The 20,158-nt window shown below is 37.7% G+C and overlaps 1 protein-coding gene across 2 annotated transcripts in view; it reads left to right on the top strand.

The window, feature by feature from the left end:
- UPF2 (UPF2 regulator of nonsense mediated mRNA decay) overlaps positions 1-20,158 on the top strand; it is a 94,281-nt gene that overhangs the window by 65,843 nt on the left and 8,280 nt on the right. For both annotated transcript variants that reach the window (XM_015099542.4, XM_060397208.1), the window contains exons 16-19: positions 3,906-4,045; positions 9,038-9,142; positions 9,435-9,533; positions 14,518-14,685. In XM_015099542.4, the coding sequence (XP_014955028.1) occupies positions 3,906-4,045; positions 9,038-9,142; positions 9,435-9,533; positions 14,518-14,685 (512 nt within the window). The remainder of the gene's footprint in view (positions 1-3,905; positions 4,046-9,037; positions 9,143-9,434; positions 9,534-14,517; positions 14,686-20,158) is intronic.

Here is a 20,158-nt window from a genome sequence, read left to right as displayed (position 1 = left end):
AGAGCAGTATGATTTATACGTTATAGAGCAAAGAATTAAAGAACTTGAGGCTTCTTTTGAAGAATCTGTCGTCCTTTAGAATGTGGAAAGGAAAAAAATAGGCCATCATTTGCAAATGCAGTTCTAAAGATGGTGTCAACTGGGATCATTATGCCCTCAAGTAGACCCATTTCCCTTCTGTTTTAGAGTTTAAATATCAGAGAGAAGATACACATGAATAAATATATATTAAATCTGTTTCCTTGCTAAACCATAAGATGATACAGCGTCTTGCCTTTGGTAGTTTTTTGTTTCCAACCACTTGTAAATTTATTATCATTCTAATTTTATAGCAACCCAGTGCTAACTTAATAGAATTTTCTTATATTTAAAAAACATTTCAATATTATTAAAAGTAATAAAAATGTTCATGACAGAAAATTTGAAGAATGCCAAGAAAACAAAAATCACTGTTATTTCGTATGCAAAGATAATCACGTTATTAACATTTTGATGCATGTTCTGTTTAAAATTTTTTTTATGTTTGCAGTTTTATAACTGGACTTTTTTCTATCTAATATATTATGAAATTTTCTGACAAAATACTTTTCTAAACCTTTAATTTTAAAACAGCCGTCTTATTTTCCTTTGTGTGAATGCATTAATTCTGTTTGATATTTGGGTTATTGCTAATTTTGCATCACTGTAAATAACATTGTTATTTTTGTGTGTATCTTGATTTTCTCAAGGTAGAGAGAATTACTAGCTCTATGACATTCTCTTTAAGAACAAAACCAACATGGTAATAAGCAATGTAATATAACTGTGGTTTGGAAGTTGTAGATTATATCATAAGGAACAGAAATGGAGGTAATAAAAATGAAAAAAGTCATGAATAAATTGCTTATACAACAGAAGAGTATATTTCATAAATTAGAAATAAAATTAGCAGAATAGAATACCCAGAAGTCATCCCAGTTTAATATAAAACAATTTAGTGTATGATGAAATAGGAGTCTTAAAATAGGATAAGAGCAACAGGTGAGCATTTGGGAGGAAAATTGATACAGAGCCACATCTTACATCATCGAACTCCAGATGTATTAAAGAGTTAAATATTTATTTTTAAAAAGTTAAAAATAGATCTGATCATCAGCTATTTGGAGAGGTGTTAATTTTCCTAAATTTTAAAATGATACAGGAAAGCATGCATACGTTGACATATTTGGGTTTTAAGACTTTTGCACAATGAAAAAATAAGTTCGAAGTGAAAATAGCTCCTGTGCCAAGGAGCTATTATTTACATAAAGAGCACAGGCAAACTGATGAAAGTAGAACACCCAATAGATGAATGAACGTGACATAATCAAATAAGTGAGGGCAGGAAGAGTTGGTATTTTTATTAAGTACTATCTGTTTCCCAAAATTAAAGTGGAAGGTATTGTTCATACTTGACCAAAGAGTTAGGTAACGCCCAAATCAAAACACTGGGTTAACCAATTGAGCCAGAATTCAAACTGCTCTTTCTGATATACTGGGTGTGTGGGGGAAATGCTCAGCATGTCTAGTTGAGCAAAGAAATAACAGATGAAAAACCATTTGGAAGAGAGGGAGTGTTACAATTATTACTCTCTGTCAAGAACAGGAAAACTGAGGCACCAAAGTAGCTCACATTCAAGAGAACAATATTTGACTTTGGTCCAAGTACACTTCATTCTGACCCATACTGTAAACATTTTACTCTCTAGGTTTTACATTTTATTAACGCCATGTCCTTTATATGTGCATTTTTATCTGCCTTGCTTATTTTAGATTGAGTGTGTCCTAGAGGTCAGCAACTGAATAGTTTATTATCCAGCTTAGCAAATGCAAAATATGTTTATAAACTCCTTTTGAAACTAACTTGCAATGCAAATGAAAATGTGTTAGAAATAGTAGTATTTTCCTTACAAATTATGGCTATCAAAACAAAGGTATTTACCATTACAGTTCTCCTCATGACATATATTTTAAAGTGGCTATAAAAAAGATGTAATGATATATTGCTGCTGCTGCTCCTAAGTTGCATCAGTCGTGTCCGACTCTGTACGACCCCATATACAGCCTCCTACCAGGCTCCTCTGTCCCTGGGATTCTCCAGGCAAGAACACTGGAGTGGGTTGCCATTTCCTTCTCCAGTGCATGAAAGTGAAAAGTGAAAGTGAAGTTGCTCAGTCATGTCTGACTCTTAGTGACCTTGTGGACTACAGCCTACCAGGCTTCTCCATCCATGGGATTTTCCAGGCAAGAGTACTGGAGCAGGGTGCCATTGCCTTCTCCGAATGATATATTAGGTCATGTCAGTTTATCAGTGCTGTGACATTTTTAGGTTTATACCGTCCTGATTTTTAATTTTGTGCCTTTGACCACATAAAAGCCCACTATTTTGCTCCGGTTCAAATAAATACATGAATAAAATAGTGAGTGAGTGGTATCAATCAGAGACAGCAGGTTTTTTGTATCAGTATTATTATATTTTTTCAAAATAGATCTATCTCAGATTCATCCATCTCTCCTCACCTTTTTAATTTCGAACTTGATTGTACCTGCTTTCATCACTTTGTAGTCTCTGTTTTTGTCAGTTCTTAGTTAATTGCTCAGACTTAAGACACGAGTAATTTTTTGCTGTTGTTGATTGTGTTAATTTTTCAGACTTTCTGGACTCCAGTATACCTCATAAAAGAGAGGGCTAAATCCCATCATTACTAAAGTTTCTGTCTGCTCTAATTGTGTAAGATTCTGTGAATAAACAAGGGTTTACTAAATACCTACTGTGTATTTATCAATATATGGCCTCTAATAAGTTTTGAATATATAAAAGAAGTTTTTTGTTCTCAAAGGCCTTATACTGTGACATAACATTTATTGAAATCATTAGAAAAACCATTGCATGGTGTATCTTTAAATGCAGTTCGCCAAGTAGCTTTATCAATTCTATGATCAATTCTCCAAGTAGCTTTAGGAACAAGTAGGAGGAAAAGTAATACTCATTGAGTTTATTCAGGAAAGGAAACTTGGACTGAATTTGAAGAATGTATAGGATTTAAAAGAGCATATTGAAAGATATTCTATATTGAGAAGCAATTTGGTGAGCAGGACCCCAAGGAAATATGCTTTATGATACAGAAGAGTCTGCCCCAACTACGGGAGAAGGCTTGATTAAGACTTGGAATTGTGGGGAAAAGTCAGATCATATGAGGCTGTGGAATGTGCACCTTCAAAGTAGAGTGTAGTTTGGAACTCGAATAATAATAAAGAAGAATTTACTAGGCAGTGAGATGTGGATGAACATGGGAGGTGGCCCATATTCACACGAGGGCGTTGCCTCTGGAGGAGCACACTGTTAGGAAGGAAAAAACAGCTCTGTGATGACACACGTTAGAAGTGTCACCGTGTATCTGCCTCCTCTGTCTTAATTTGCAGATATTCAAATTAAGAGTCAAATGTGATTTCTGCATTAAAGCAGTGTAATTTTATTGTATCTTTAAGTTTTTAGAGATTCTTGAAATGCCATTTGATAAAATATGTAACTGTGGTTGCCTTGTGTGTGGCTAAAGCTGCACTTTATGGGCTGCTGTTTGTTCATCTGAGACTCAGATAGTCTGAAGCTCTGAGGAAGTAAAAATATAATAATTGTGGGGTTTTTTTGTTTTATTTTTTTGCTAGTTTTAAAGAAATATATCTGTGCTCCTTTGTTGAAATAAAGGACTGTTTAGTTTTTTTAATGGTTCTTAAAATAGCTTTAAATTCTGTTCTTAATTTACTGAACTGAGAACATGACTGTTGAATTATCTTCATATATACTTTAAATGGTATAATATTCACTTTGGAAATTTTGCCTTTATCTTGTTTTGTAAAGTCTTTTTCTACTTTCTTCTCACTTCAAGGCCTCGTAAATGACAAAGACTCTAAAGATTCTATGACAGAAGGAGAAAATCTTGAAGAAGATGAAGAAGAAGAAGAAGGAGGAGCTGAAACAGAGGAACAATCTGGAAATGAAAGTGAAGTGAATGAGCCAGAGGAAGAGGTGATGACTTTTATTTATAGCAGATAACATTTGTGCAAGAGTATTTGGGTTATATGAGCCAAATTTTTCTTTATAAAAGAGATCTTCCTCTTAGTTTTATTAGAGTAAATGTAACTAGTAGTTTACGTCTATTATAAAACTGCTGGATTAATTAAGAGGGGTTTTTATGAGTAAGAAAATACTGATGATAGGATTTTTTAAAATTACTATTAAGAGCATTTTTAAAGAGCAGTTTTAGGTTCACAGCAAAATTAAAGGGAAGATAGCAAGATTTCCTGTATATCACCTTCTCCTATCTACTCACACAGTCTCCCCCAATCAGCATCCCCCACCAAAGTGGTACATTTGTTAATAATTGATGAACCTACAGCAACACGTCATAATCACCCTAAGTCCGTCATTTACATTGTGGTTGACTTTTGGTGGTATACTTGCTGTGAGTTTAGGTAAAAGTATAATGGCATGTTAACCATCAGTATGGTTAGGATTTTTATTTAATAAGCAATTTGAAGACAAAAAATTATTTGATCTGTTCTGTAACTTAATCTCATTTTTGAGTGTGGACTTTTTAACCTATGGGTTTTATGAAGAAGTTGCTGACTAGATACTAGTAACTTTGTTTTCCCCAGATCTGATAGTATAAGAAATCTGAAAATCATCATGTACCATCGTCTTTGTTGTTACAAGTCTGTTAGGCCAGACCGTATGAAATGACTGTTCTACCATTTTGGACCTACCAAACTGTCATTTTTATATATGATTCAACATAATAGTTCTAATTCTTTCCACTTTTTTCTTTTAAACCTGCTTTAAGTTTTAAAAATTCCACCTGAAAGACTGAGTGTCTGGGTTCATCATTTGGAAGTAGACTGGGCAGTGAGTTAGGGATGTAGAAGACACTGTAACTGACTGGTTAGCTGATCATTGTTCAGCTGTGTAATGAGTAAGTAAGGGTTTGTTATGCTGTTCTGTCTACATTAATATATATATAAGTTAGAAGGTTAAGAAAATGGAAAGTCAGGTAAGAATTACAATAACATACTGATGAATAAAATGTATACCATGAAATTAGGACCTTTTCACTTTTTAAGCTTATAATATGACATCATGTGCATGGCTTTTTGTGCTTGGGTGCTAAAAGCATTTAGGAGAGAGTGATCATTTAGAAGTGTGATATTAATTAAATACTGAAAAAGTATAAATGTATAATCAATACTTATAATCAATACAGTGTTTTATGGAAATGGAATTTATTAAATTTTAAAGTTTTGATTCATAGTAAATAGAATGCAAATGTTTAGAGGTTATGAGTTGTTTAATGTATAAAGGAGTATAGATTATTTAAGACATTCATAAGATAGGTTCATAAACTGGGTTATTTCTGGCTGTGCTGGGTCTTCATTGCTGCGCATGAGCTTCTCTAGTTGTGGTGAGCCGGGGGTGTTCTCTGGTTCCAGTGTGACGGCTTCTCATCGCGATGGCTTCTCTTGTTGTTGAGTGCTGGCTTTAGTGTGCACAGGCTTTGTTGTTGCGGTGCTTGGGCTTAGTTGCTCCATAGCTTGTGCGATCTTCCCAGACCAGGGATCAAATTGGTGTCCCTTGCCTTACAAGGTGAATTCTGAACCACTAGACCACCAGGGGAGCCCTAAACTAGGTTTTTTAAAAGCTTCATTTAGCATGAAAGAAAAACGACCATGCATGCATACATGCTAAGTCGCTTTAGTTGTATCCGACTCTTTGCGACCTTATGGATTATAGCCTTCCAGGCTCCTCTGTCCATGGGATTCTTCAGGCAAGTATACTGGAGTGAGTTAAATGACCCATAATTTAAAGTAATTAAGGTTTTCTATAGTTAGAAGTAAAAATCCCTAAGTCTTTGTTTCTATTAGCCCTGAGGGTCTGTAGCTATTAGTGAACATTTTGTTTAATTTGACTACATAGCAAATAGCTTCGCTATTAAAAATGAATGAGTGTATAAAAGGCAGCTTGTTTGTTTGGCTTTTTAAATTGGCTGGGCTTCCTGTGTGGCTCAGCTGGTAAAAGAATCCGCCTGCAGTGTGGGAGACCTGGGTTTGTTCGATCCCTTGGTTGGGAAGATCCCCTGGAGAAGGGAAAGGCTATCCACTCCAGTATTCTAGCTTAGAGAATTCCATGGACTGTATACTCCATGGGGTTGCAAAGAGTCGGACTTGACTGAAAGACTTTCACTTTAAATTTGGCTAGCATTTATAGGCAGTGGAAGTACATCTTTATATTGGATTATTTTGCTACCACTTTCGCCCCAGTTTTATTGCGATATAGTTGATAATAACATTGCATTAGTTCAAGGTGTACATACAACAGTGATTTGATATATATAATCTAGAGAGAGAGAGAGAGAGAAAGGCAGAAATGATTACCATAATAAGTTTAGTTAACATTCATCACCTCACAGTTATAAATGTTTTTTTCTTATAATGAGAACTATTAAGATCTACTCTCTTAGCAAACTTTAAACAGTACAGTATTGCCATCACTTTCTCTTTCCAACCTGACAGCTCCCCTAAAGTAGATATAAATAAGCTGATAAAAATTTAGAACTGGGATATGTTTCTATAATACATTTCTATGAAATAGATATTGCTATATTGCTTTTCTAAAAAATGAGATCATAGAAACATTCAATTATATAATTTAAATTGGCTTATTAAGTATTTTATAACAACAAAAGGAAATAAGTGTTTTGTATATTTAGACTAATATTCCATTTCGTATTTTTAGACTAATCTTATGGCTGTCTATGGATTTTGCACTAATTTGATAAAGAAACTAATAAATGAAACATCCTCAGTAAATGTGACATTAAAGAATAGCTCATTTTCCTATAGATTCCTCATTTGAATACTTGTGATATTTTCTCCAAATGCATTTCAGCTTTTAAAAAGTGAACTTTATAATTTTAAAAATTGTATCATTTTAAACTATTTCTTTCTGGCTGTAAAGTGGATATTATACATAATATATGTGAATTTGCTAAATGGGAAAACAAATTCAACAGGATGACTCCTGAGTCTTGGCTGGGAGGAGATGTGAAAGGAGTATGGTTGGTTTATTTAAGAAATGGAATTGGAATTGTTACTCTACAGAAACGTTGTATTTCTCTTTTCCATCTTATTCCGCAACTCTTCCAAGCTCCAGATGGCCTTTTGAAGTTATTCTTAACACCTCAGTTCAGTTCAGTCGCTCAGTCGTGTCCAACTCTTTGCGACCCCATGGACTGTAGCACACCAGGCTTCCTTGTCCATCACCATCTCCCAGCTGCTGCTGCTGCTGCTAAGTCACTTCAGTCATGTCTGACTCTGTGTGACCCCATAGATGGTAGCCTACCAGGCTCCCCCGTCCCTGGGATTCTCCAGGCAAGAACACTGGAATGGGTTGCCATTTCCTTCTCCAGTGCATGAAAGTGAAAAGTGAAAGTGAAGTCGCTCAGTCATGTCTGACTCTTAGCGACCCCATGGACTGCAGCCCTCCAGGTTCCTCCGTCCATGGGATTTTCTAGGCAAGAGTACTGGAATGGGGTGCCATTGCCTTCTCCACCATCTCCTAGTTTACTCAAACTCATGTCCATTGAGTCGGTGATGACATCCAACCATCTCATCCTCTGTTGTCCCCTTCTCCTCCCACCTTCAACCTTTCCTAGCATCAGGGTCTTTTCCAATGAGTCAGTTCTTTGTATCAGGTGGCCAAAGTAATATAAAAATTGGTGAAAGAAAAAAATTCATGCATTTTAGCTTAGTTTTTGAATAGGAAGTATCTTTCCAGTGTAAAGAAATGATTTTTTTTCCCAAGAGCCAGTTGAAGTGCATTTCTATTGCAGATTTAATTTTGAAGTATAGAATTTTGTCAAAAAATTTAATGCATTTCTGTACTTTGCTCAAATATTTCCACTTCAGAAATTCTAAAAGTTTTCAAGTATCTGTAAAGTATTAATAGTTTAGATTTTTGAAATTAATTGCTAGGTATACTAAGTGTATTATAACACATTTAAATCATTTGTTTTCTCATAGGAATTATTTCTCATTCACTTTATTTCTCTCAGCACAATGAGAAGCAGCTGGGTTTAGTGCAGTATTTTTTTTTCCCCTTAACTTTTATGGAACAAAGTGGGAGTGAATTGTGTTGAAAGGTTCCTCAGATGGAATGCTGCCACTGTGTGGCTTTTTTTTTTGGGGGGGGGGGGGTTGGTTATGGTTTCTTTTTTGTGTCTCTTTGAAAATCCATTGGAGTTCTGCTCAGTCTTCCATTTGAAGAGGAATTTTGGCTGGTAGACGAGGATGTCAGGGTACTGACAGGAGATAGGGCAGATATAATACTTGAAAGCCACCAGCAAAGGGAGTCAGAATGTCTAGCTTTTTGGCTTAAAAAAGCACATGTCCTTGAGCAAGTCATTTAACTTTTCCAAGCAGTAGTTTTCTCACATAAAAAAATGAAGACAATAAAGGTTATCCGTCCTTCAGAACTGGGTGAGCAACAAAATGCTGTGAGAGTACACTCCACCCTGAGATGCTTTATGCAGTGAGATACTTTATAAAATATAGTGTCATTGCTTTCAGATGGTAATGATGTTAAATTTGAATTGTCAGTTTTCATTGCAGAGTTACATGGGTATTAAAGAACTACTGTGAGAAAAATCAGTCTCAAGTTTGTTAGGAAGGAGAAAAATATGAAAGGTGTAAGAAACTTGTTCCTTGTGGAATTCATGGATAAGTTTCTAAAAAGGATCTTTGTATTACTAGGTCAGTGGAAGGTGTAAAATGGGTTTTTTAGCTATTGGTGTGTAGTAAGAGTTGCCAGCTGACTTTGCCCTACCATTCTAGGCAGACTGCATAAAAGGCTGAAACTGGAGAATAAGAAATAATTATACATAAATTTTAACATCTTTTTAAGGCATGTAAAGTTATTAGTAAAGTTTTTCAAAAGTTTTAATCTTCTACAAATATTAAACAATTTCAGGAGGGTTCTGATAATGATGATGATGAAGGAGAGGAGGAAGAGGAAGAGAATACAGATTATCTCACGGATTCAAATAAAGAGAATGAAACTGATGAAGAAAATACTGTACGTATCATTAAAACTTTGCTCTTTGAAATTGTTCATCATATTTCAATTTTAGCCACCAAGGTTTTGATTTTTGTGATTACTGAAATATTTCTTTAGAAATTCATTTTTGATTTATTATCTAAACACTTTTCTTTGTTTGCAGGTTCTTTGAATATTTAATAATGTTATTATTTTACCTAACTCATTCCTTGACTTATGTTGAACAAGTTATCAATACAGAAGGCTCTGCCGTAGAAAACATTACAGTTAGAATTCCCAGTTTGAATTGTTTCTGTTTTGTTCTAATAAGGAGGTAATGATTAAAGGAGGTGGACTGAAACATGTACCTTGTGTAGAAGATGAAGACTTCATTCAAGCTCTGGATAAAATGATGCTAGAAAACCTTCAGGTATTAAATGTTGCTCTATTCCAAAGTACTTTAATATAAAATATTGCAGCACACTTGATTGTGATGGGAGAGTCTCTGCTCTCTAAACATTTACCTCTGCAGCAGCTTTTCCTAACTTAGGCAGTTTGAGGCTGCCAATACTTCTGGCGTCCTACATCCTGATTTGCTATGCTTCTTTGAAATACAGTAGAAAAAATAAATGTTACCAGACTTGGAGCAGAGTAATTTCATTGTATCACCCTCTGCCTTTTCTCTTTCTAAGACCCTTTACTTGCAGTTTGTTTAGGAGTCAAACTACAGAAGATTAGAATTTGGGGGAATTTAATTTAGCAAATTCTTTAGTTTGATTTATAATTTGAATAACTTGTATATAAATATCTGGAAGAATATTGGTTATTTGATGTTTAAAGTACTCATGATATTAAGATACTGGATTTTATTAAAAGCTCCATCTTCCAGTGATTTAGGTAATTATGTTTTATGTTTTTCTGTAGTTAGGAGTAAAATCCCATGAACTATTTACTTAAGCCCTATTTGTAGCTATTGTTAAGCCCTTTGGTGATTTGAGGGCTTTTGTCGTTGGAGTGGTAGGTGAAAGCTGCACGGAGTGGGCTCAGTGGAAAATGGAAAAGGGAGAAGTGAACATACTGGATACAGGTAGAGCTGACTTGAGAAGTTTTTACTAGAAAGAGGAGAAAAATGGACATGTGGCTAGAGAAAGTCAGTTGAAAGAGGAGTGTTATGAAGTACATGCTGATGGAATAATCCTTTAGAGAAGATGGGTTTTACTTTCATTGTCGCTACTAAGGCCGAAAGCTATGATAATGTATAAATTAGCAGTGCAGGTACATTAGTCTCAGGAACCAAAGGAGCAGAATACTTTGGTAGAGTGTAAAGGAAGAGCCTTTTTCAGATGAGATAATCAGAGAAGACATCTCTGAGATCATGACTTGTAGACAAGACAGGTACAAAGGAACCATCCAGGTGAAAAATTAGGATTAATGGAAAAACTGTGTCAGAGGTCCAGATCAGGGCAGAAAAGTACTTGTCTGAAAAACTTTAAAAAGGGCGCCAGTAGTAATAGAACATTGTCTGTGAAGGGTCACAGCATGAGACAGGTAATTGGGAGTGGCACAGTCCTTGAAGGAGCTGGTTCAGGCTATGGGCTTCCCTGGTGGCTCAGAGGATGAAGCATCTGCCTACAATGCCAGAGACCCAGGTTCAGTCCCTAGGTTGGGAAGATCCCCTGGAGAAGGAAATAGCAATCCACTCCAGTATTCTTGCCTGGAGAACCCCATGGAGAGAGGAGCCTGGCGGGCTACAGTCCACGGGGTCACAAAGAGTTGGACATGACCGAGTGACTTCACACAGACTGTGTGTTAGTCGCTCAGTCGTGTCCGACTCTTTGCAACCCCACAGACTGTATCCCACCAGGCTCCTCTGTTCACGGGAGTCTCCAGGCAAAAATACTGGAGTGGCTTGCCATTCCCTTCTCCAGAGGATCTTCCTAACCTAGGGATCAAACCCTGGTTTCCTGAGACAGGACTAAAAGCAGAGAGACTAACCAGGGGTGTGGTTAGAAGGCTGTGGTGGTAACCTAGCTGAAAGATAATGGTCATCTGTCTAGGAGAGTGGCAGGGCACATGGACAGAAGTCTGGATTTGAAAGCTCTTTGGGAGGCAGAATGAACTGGATTTATTTGGTGCTTGCTTAGGTAGCAGTATGTGGGGCCCAAGGAGTCAGGGATGCCACCCAGTCCTGTGGCTTGGACCACTGGCTTGTCTCTAAGACACAGGAGAGTGCGAGTAGGAGTTGCACTTGGTAAGTTTGAGGAGCCTGTGAGGCGTCAGTGGAAATGTCTGGAGAGCAGAAGAGAAACATAAACAGAGCAGTTGTTAGAGTACTTTTAAAGCCATGGCAGTAACTGGCTCATCCAGATGTAAAGTGTGGAGACAGAGGAGAAGCAGGTTCAGGGTTGAGCCCTGACAAACCCCAACATTTAGAAAAGGTGGAAAAGCTGATGAAGTCAAAGGAATGGGAGATTTCGGTGTGGTTCCGTGGTCATCACTTACTGAGAGTTCTTAAGAAGCGAGCTGGAAGGGTGAGAGGTTGTGATCAGAGAGGAGGGAAGTTTGAATACACATTTTTGCAGTTGTGTTTATGTATAGGAGAAAACTTCATCCACTATTAGGCCCTGCTTTTAAATCATTATCAGGTACCCAAAATGAACAGTTGTACAGACTTTTTCCTCTTGCTAAAAATCATAGGAAGACACAGTATTGTAAAGACATCATTTCTCCATAAATCATGTCCTTAAATTTCATGCAGTCCTCATTCTGTCCCATCAGGGAAATTGGGGGATGAGGTGAGGGTTGGAGGAAGAGAACAGGGACATGGATGTAGAATGAACCGAATAAAATTATTCTTAAATTCTTCATAACTGAACAGTTAAGAAACTTGTAGAAGTGACATACAAGATAATAAAACATTTTAAACATACAACAGTAGTTTGGTACAGGAATGGATAGATTAATCAAACAGAGGAGGGTCCAAAATAGACCTTGCATTGCATTCCGTGTGTACTCACTTATGTGCAACTCTTTGAGACCCCATGGACTGTAGCCCACCTGGCTTCTCTGCCCATGGGATTTTCCAGGCAAGAATACTGGAGTGAGTTGCCAGAATCTAAAATAGACCTTAGAACATGGCAGTTTAATCTTGATGAAGTTAACATCTCAAATCATATGAAGGAAAATGGTATCTTCAACAAATTGTCAATAAAAAATAATGCTGGATTTCTGTTTTTAATTTCCACCCCATAATTAATTGCAAATCTCTCAAATAATTTTAATGATTGTAAAGACTGTTGAGCACTGCACTGACTTTATGTTTATTCTTCATACAGTGCCGTTAGCTGTTAGATACTATTCGTATTCCCATGTTTCAGTTAAAGAAACAGGCTTAGAAAAAAACAAAAAAAAATTGCTTAAAGTAAAAGGGTAGTGAGTGGTGCAGTCTTTTATCAACCATTTGTTACACTACTTTCCAGCACGAAATGCCATAGAAATCTTTTTAGAACTAACTAACCAGGAGAAAAAAATCTACAGCTGACACAACACAAGAGTCAGTATCTGTACTAAGCTAAAGTGATTGTACAAACCAATGAGAAGAAATGAATGACTCATTTTGTTGTTGTTAGAATATAGTGCTAAAGCTCACTGATAATCACATGACAAGCCAACTAAGCAGGGCCTTTTTATCAGGTCATAAAATATTAAGATTTAAAAAGTGATGGTACCTGTTGTGGTTAAGTGTGGGTAAACATCTCTACTTGGTAAATGTGAGTCCAGCCTTTTTTAGAGAGAAATTTAGTAAACCTGTCAGAATGACTTGCCATTTGATCTAAAAGTGTACCCTTAATAGTCTCTCAAGTGCATGATAAGTGTGACACTGTAATAGAAATAAAAAGTCTAAGCTGTCAGTAGAGGGCCAATAAAATAATTAGCTCTGTACTAGATGCCTAAGGTAAAGAATCTAAAAGAAGAAGAAACATGTATGTTTAGTATAGAATAATATTCATCATGGTTGTTCCTGTTCATATGTGTTGTATGTGTCACATATATATATGTTCATATATGTATATATGCAAGAAAAAGATCTGGAAAGACATGACCCATTGTTAATAATTGTTGCGTCTTAGAGTCAGGCAGAGGGAGATAGCTGTAGGAATTGGTATGGACACATTTGCTAATGTATTTTTTTATTAGTTTATGAAGTGAATATGTTTATAGTCAGGAAAGAAAGATAATTTACATATCAAAATTCCTCTGACATGATTGTTTCAAATTTTAAGTTAAAAAATCTTTATAAATAATCTATGAACCTGGGAGAACTTCAACCAAATTCTAACAGTTGGAGCTGAGAAATGAAAAACAATAAAACCTTACACCTTTATTACCGTTTTGCTGATTTGCAAGTCTCTTGCAAATATGGTGCCTGTATCAAAAGAGTATTTAAATGGCAGTAAAGAAGTTTTAATACCTTCATGCCCTTTTAGCGTTACTTGCTTAGATTTGAAGTATCATGTTCATCTCTTTCCTCATTCGTGCTCCATTCATTCAGACTTAGAAAATTATTTGTAGTTCCCTAAATGCACCTGCTATTTCACATCTTTGCTTTTGCACCTGTTCTTCCACTGTCTAAATTCTCTGTGTATCCCCCAAACTGCCCTTTTACCATCTGGTTGGAAGAAGGCCTGTGAAGTCTTTAACGTTCTCAAATGTCCCGTTTTCATTCAACCTTTTGTGAAATCTCAGCACCCATCCACTCTGAACCAGTCGTATGTAGTCAGTCTGTTGTACGCGTTATACACAACTCAGATGAATCGTAATTAATTTCTCTTTCTTACTTAACAAGCTTATGAGTTCTTTGAGGATAGAGATTATCTTTTTAATACTAGTGTCTCCAAGCTTAATACGTAGTAAGTCATCCATCAGTGAAGATTTGTTTTAATAATTGTTGATAAATCCAATGTAAATGTTAAAAAGAATTGATACTCACAAGTAGGAAGTTATCTGTTCACTCTTAAATACTGAGCTCTGACCGCATGTGCTCACAGCAGGAAACACCAGAGAAAGGGCACAGTGATGAACCCATCGGTCAGGTAGAGGTTCTCATAGATAAGGAGGCGGTTGTGGCCCATGATAATTACAAAGGAAGATGTGTGCTCTGAGGGTGAATGAAAGGGCACAGTGTACTCAGACAGGACAGGAGAACCTGCAGCACTGTGTATTTGAGTTTGGGAGAGGCCTGACCCATCAGCAGGAGCCAAATTGTATTCCTTTAAGGGATGTGTGCAGGTGGTGGGCAACCCTGGTTTCAGAAAGATTACTTGGCTCTAATGACTGTCCCAAAATATATAGCACTGAAGGAATTACAAACAATTTATTGGGCTACTTACATTTTTTTCATTTCTGTCTTTAAGCAACGAAGTGGCGAATCTGTTAAAGTGCACCAACTTGATGTTGCCATTCCCTTGCACCTCAAAAGCCAGCTGAGGAAAGGACCCCCACTTGGTGGTGGGGAGGGAGAGACAGAGTCTGCAGACACAATGCCGTTTGTCATGTTAACCCGAAAAGGCAATAAGCAACAGGTGAGAATCTGTCCGCAGTGTATTCCCAGTTCATTGGTAGTTACCAAGTGTAAGTGGTAACTTTGTTTTATAGGTTCTTGCTTACAGGGGAGAAAGACTGGTATTCAGTGGTAGAAATAATTTTATCTGTTATGTGCACAGAAGATACATGTAACTTCCATCAAATAGATGGGTGTTTTTTAATGGAAAGAACATTTAAAATTTAAGTCATATGCATTTGTTAGAAGATACACATACTGACTTTCAGTAGGAAGGTTTCATCAGTAAGCTTACAGTGAGAAAAGAAAGGAGGGTGATGGCAGATAGTCTTGAAAAAAAATGCTCACTTGCCAAATGGCTTTTGGGAAAAAAAAAAAAACATTGTTTTCTGACCCCTGATCCTTCTCCTCCATTCTCCTTAAACCACCTCCTCTTTCTTTCCCTTATCTCACAGATGGCCCTCACAATCATTCCCCTGTCTACTAAGCTATCACTTTTGATTCATACATTCAGTCCTCAAATATTATTTGTCTGCTCTGCCAAATACCAGGCCTAGTGTGAAGCTGTGGTGATGAGCAGGATGTAGCCCCTGGCCATGTGAGCACACACCAGCTGAAGGAGAGAGACAAGCATAATATTACATTTGCTGATTGTGGAAAGTGCCCTGAAGGAAATGGAGCCCGGCTCCCAGATCTAACTCAAGGATACATCATTTATTACTAGTTCTGTTTAAAAAAAAAAATTCATACTTAATTATTTCTGAGTTCAAGCTGCCTCTTAGAGTTGCTGGAATCTTAGGATAATTGACAGCATTTTTTTGTTTTAGTGGTATGTAAAATAATGGTGCATCTTATAATTAACAGAAGCATCTATGAAATATGGTGGCTAGAACGGCTTGTCAGACCAGTCTGATACCTGGTTCCCACATTCATTTAAATTGTCATTTAACAGCTACTTATTATTGACTTGTTACATACCAGGCACTGTTCACGTGCAGAAATATAGCAGTCAACCAAGTCCCTCCTCTCTTCGGAGCTTTCATTCTAGTATTGAGAGGCAGACAAGAAATAATGTCAGGTTGAGGACAATGCTCTGTTGGAAAATAAAGCAAGTTAAGAGGATAGGAGACTGAGGTGGGGAGGAGGTGATGAGAGGGAGACTGCTGTTGTAGAGGGTGACCAAGGAAGGCCCAGAATATCCTCTGTGACGCAAGGGACATTCTGTTCCCTCCCTTCCACAACAGGCTGAAGGAGATGGTGCCTACCTTCATCTTCTATCTCTGCTTTGTCAGGTAATTTCTTGTTACTCAAAAGATCAAAGTTGTAGAGCATACCATCATTTTGCTGTGGTGCAAATAAGTCTTGAGATGTGAAAGCTGAGTACCAGTTAGGATCACATAATGGAGGGCTGGGAACAGGCTTTCCATCATGACTCACGTGTATATAGTTAACTTGACTTCGCTTCTGAGCACTGCTGGATCTTTGTCAGATATTCTTCATAATTCCATAAAGTCAACAGGACTTTCCTCTGTCCTAGACTTTAGGGTTATCAAGGTTTTACTAAAGCTCCCCACTTTCTCACCTTCAGGCCAGAGTTGAGCCCTGACATTTCCCTTCTCCCTCATCCTCTACCCAGTCCCTAGAAAAATAAGGGTTTGTTTTTGATCAAGACCCTAGACTTGGTGCTGGAGTCTTTGTAAAACTACTCATCTCAGCACTTGGAACTGCTGGTTGACCATGGCTCGCAGGATTCTCAAAGTCCAGAGTTTCTGCTTTTCTTTTCTAGGGATAACTTAGTTCTCTGAGCAGACTTTCCCTGTTTTTTTTTGTTTTGTTTTTGTTTTTTTTAATAATTGTCGAGGGCAGTACATGGCAACTTCAGGTTCCATAGGCTGAACTATCACATGGGAATTGATTCCTATTCCTATACAGTTCCTGAACTTTCTTTGCTACATTGACACATTTACTGAGCCTTGATTTTTCTTATTTAAAAGGAGCTTTAGGAATATCTTTCTGTGAAGATTGACTTGTTCAGTCACCCAGTTGCATCTGACTCTTTGTTACCCCAGGGACTGCAGCACACCAGGCCTCCATGTCCCTCACCATCTCCTGGAGTTTGCCCAAGTTCATACTCATTACATCGGTGATGGCATCCAGCTATCTCATCCTCTGATGCCCTCTTCTGCTCTCCATCTTTCCCAGCATTAGGGACTTTTCCAGTGAGTTGTCTGTTCACATCAGATGACCAAAGTACTGGAGCTTCAGCTTCAGCATCAGTCCTTCCAGTGAATATTCAGGGTTGATCTCCCTTAAGATTGACTGATTTGATCTTCTTGCTGTTCAAGGGACTTTCAGGAGTCTTCTCCAGCACCACAGTTCGAAGGTATCGATTCTTTGGCATTCTTCCTTCTTTACAGTCCAGCTCTCAGCCGTACGTGACCACTGAGACAATGATAGCCTTGACTACGGACCTTTGTCATCAGAGTAATGTCTCTGCTTATCAACAGACTGTCTAGGTTTGTCATCATTTTCTTGCCAAGAAGCAATTGTCTTCTGATTTCATGGCTGCAGTCACTGTCCGCAGTGATTTTGGAGACCAAGAACAGGAAATCTGTCACTACTTCTACCTTTTCAACTTCTGTTTGCCGTGCGGTAATGGGGCCAGATGCCATGATGTTAGTTTAATATTTACTCTTAAGCTGGCTCTTTCACTCTTATCAAGAGGCTCTTTAGTTCCTCTTCGCTTTCTGCCATTAGAGTGGTATTATCCACATATCTGAGGTTGTTGATGTTTCTCCCACCTATCTTTTAATTCCAGTTTGTAATTCATCCAGCCCAGCATCTCTCATGATGTGTTCAGCGTGTGGTTAAACAAACAGGGTGACAGCAGACAGCCCTGTCATAGTCCTTTCTCGATCTTGTATGGATCAGTTCCATACAGGGTTCTAGCTGTTGCTTCTTAGCCGCATGCAGGTTTCTCAAGAGACAGGTAAAATGATCTGTTATTCCCATCTCTCTAAGGGCTTTCCATAATCCACATAGTCAAAGACTTTGGCGTTGTCGATGAAACAGATGTTTTTCTGAAATTCCCTTGCTTTCTCTATTTAATCCAGCGAATATTGGTGATTTGATCTCTTATTTCTTATCCTTTTTTAACCCCAGCGTGGCCATCTGGAAGTTCTTCATTTGCATAATGCTGAAGCCTAGCATGTAAGATTTTAAGCATGACCTTACTAGCATGGGAGATGAGTGCAGTTATCTGATGGTTAGCATTGTTTGGTACTACCCTTCTTGGGGATTGGGATCAAGGATTAATCTTTTCCAGTCCTGTGGCTACTGCTGGGTCTTCCAGATTTACTGATGTAACAAATGTAAAACCTTGATGGCATCATCCTTTAGGGATTTGAATAGTTCTGCTAGAATTTCATCGCATCCACTGGATTTATTAACAGTAGTGCTTCTTAAGGCCCACTTGACTTCCTACTCTAGAATGTCTGGCTCTGGGTGACTAACCACACCATCACAGTAATCCAGTTCATTAAGATCTTTTTTATACAGCTCTTCCATGTATCCTTTCCATCTCTTCTTGATCTCTTCAGCATCTACTAGGTCTCTACCGTTTTTATCCTTTATTGTGCCCATCTTTGGGCAGAATGTTCCCTTGCTGTTTCCAGTTTTTCTGAAGAGATATCTACATCTTTCCCCTTTGGTTGTATTCTTCTGTTATTAAACATTGTTCATTGAAGAAGGCCTTCTTACCTTGTCCAGCTATTTTTTGGAACTCTACTTTTAATTGGATGTACTTTTCCCTCTCTCCCTTGCTTTTCGTTTCTTTGTTTTTCCACTATTTGTAAAGGCTCCTGAGATAACCACTTTGCCTTCTTGCTTTTCTTTTTGTTCGGGGTGGTTTTGTTTGCCACTTCCTGTACAATATTACAACCTCTGTCCACAGTTCTTCAGGCACACTGTTAATAAGATCTAGTCCCTTGAATCTATTCATTACCTCTGCTATGAATTCATACAGGATTTGACTTAAGTTATACTTGGCTGGCCTATTGTTTTTCCCAGTTTTCTTTAGTTTAAGCCTGAGTTTTGCTATGAGAAGCTGATGATCTGAGGCAGACTCAGCTCCAGGTCTTGTTTTTGCTGATTGTATAGAGCGTCTCCATCTTCAGCTACACAGAATGTAATCAGTTCCACTTTGCTATTGACCATTTGGTGATGTCCCTGTGTAAAGTCATCTCTTGTGTTGTTGAAGAAGGGTATTTACTATGACTAGTACATTCTCTTGGCAGAATTCAGTTAAGCTTTGCCTTGCTTCGTTTTGTTGTCCAAAGCCAAACTTACCTATTACTCCAAGTATGTCTTGACTTCCTACTCTTGCATTCCAATCCCCAGTGATGAATAGAACACCTTTTTTAGGTGTTAGTTCTAGGAAGTCTTCTAGATCTTCATAGAACTGATTAACTTCAGCTTCTTCAGCATCGGTGGTAGGGACACAGACTTGGATTACTGTAATGTTGAATGGCTTGCCTTGGAAATGAACCGAGATTATTGTCATTTTTGAGGTTGTACCCAAATACAGTGTTTCGGACTCTCGTTGATTATGAGGGCTACTCCGTTTCTCTGTGGGATTCTTGCCCACAGTAGTAGATATGATGGTCATCTGAATTAAATTAGTCCATTCTCATCCATTTTAGTTCGCTGATTCCTTGGATGTCTCTGTTTATTCTTACCATCTCCTTAACCATGTCCAATTTTCTTGATTGATGGACCTAACACTCCAGGTTCCTATAGAGTACTGTTCTTTGCAGCATCGGATTTTACTTTTATCACCAGATGCATCCACAACTGAGTATCGTATCTGCTTTGGCCCAACTGCTTCATTCATTCTGGGGCTATTGCTCTTCCCCAGTAGCATATTGGACACCTTCAGACCTGGGGGACTTATCTTTTGGTGTCATATCTTTTTGGCCTTTTATACAGTTCATGAGGTTCTCAGCAGGTATACTAGGGTGGTATAACCAGGTATAACCTGGGTATAATGTGGCATAACCAGGTTTGCCATTCCCTCCTCCAATGGATCACGTTTTGTCAGAACTCTGCTATGACCTGTCAATCTTGGGTGGCCCTGCCTGGCTTGGCTCACAGCTTTGAGTTATGCAAGCCCCTTCACCACAACAAGGCAGTGATCCATTAAGGGGGATGATCAACTTATACAACAATAAATAATCAATTTTCTTCATTCATCCCTCTGTTACCTGAGGCAGATATGAAAAATTCACAATACCTGTGTCAGTTTGCACACCCTTTTGATCTTTTCAGAATGTGTAGGCATAAAATTAAAACCTACCTTCAGAAACTTTGAGCTTTGAAAAGTAAATTCGTTTCAGTAGTCCTGAATTCTAAATTCTATGGGTCAAAGTAAGACTACGTGTCTGTATTTTAACAGACATATTTTTGGTTCAAAGTAGATAGATTATATACTGTGTAAC

This window comes from Ovis aries, chromosome 13 (genome assembly GCF_016772045.2).
Source record: "Ovis aries strain OAR_USU_Benz2616 breed Rambouillet chromosome 13, ARS-UI_Ramb_v3.0, whole genome shotgun sequence".
Classification (NCBI taxonomy): Eukaryota; Metazoa; Chordata; class Mammalia; order Artiodactyla; family Bovidae; genus Ovis; species Ovis aries.
This window is presented reverse-complemented; position numbering and strand designations above follow the sequence as displayed.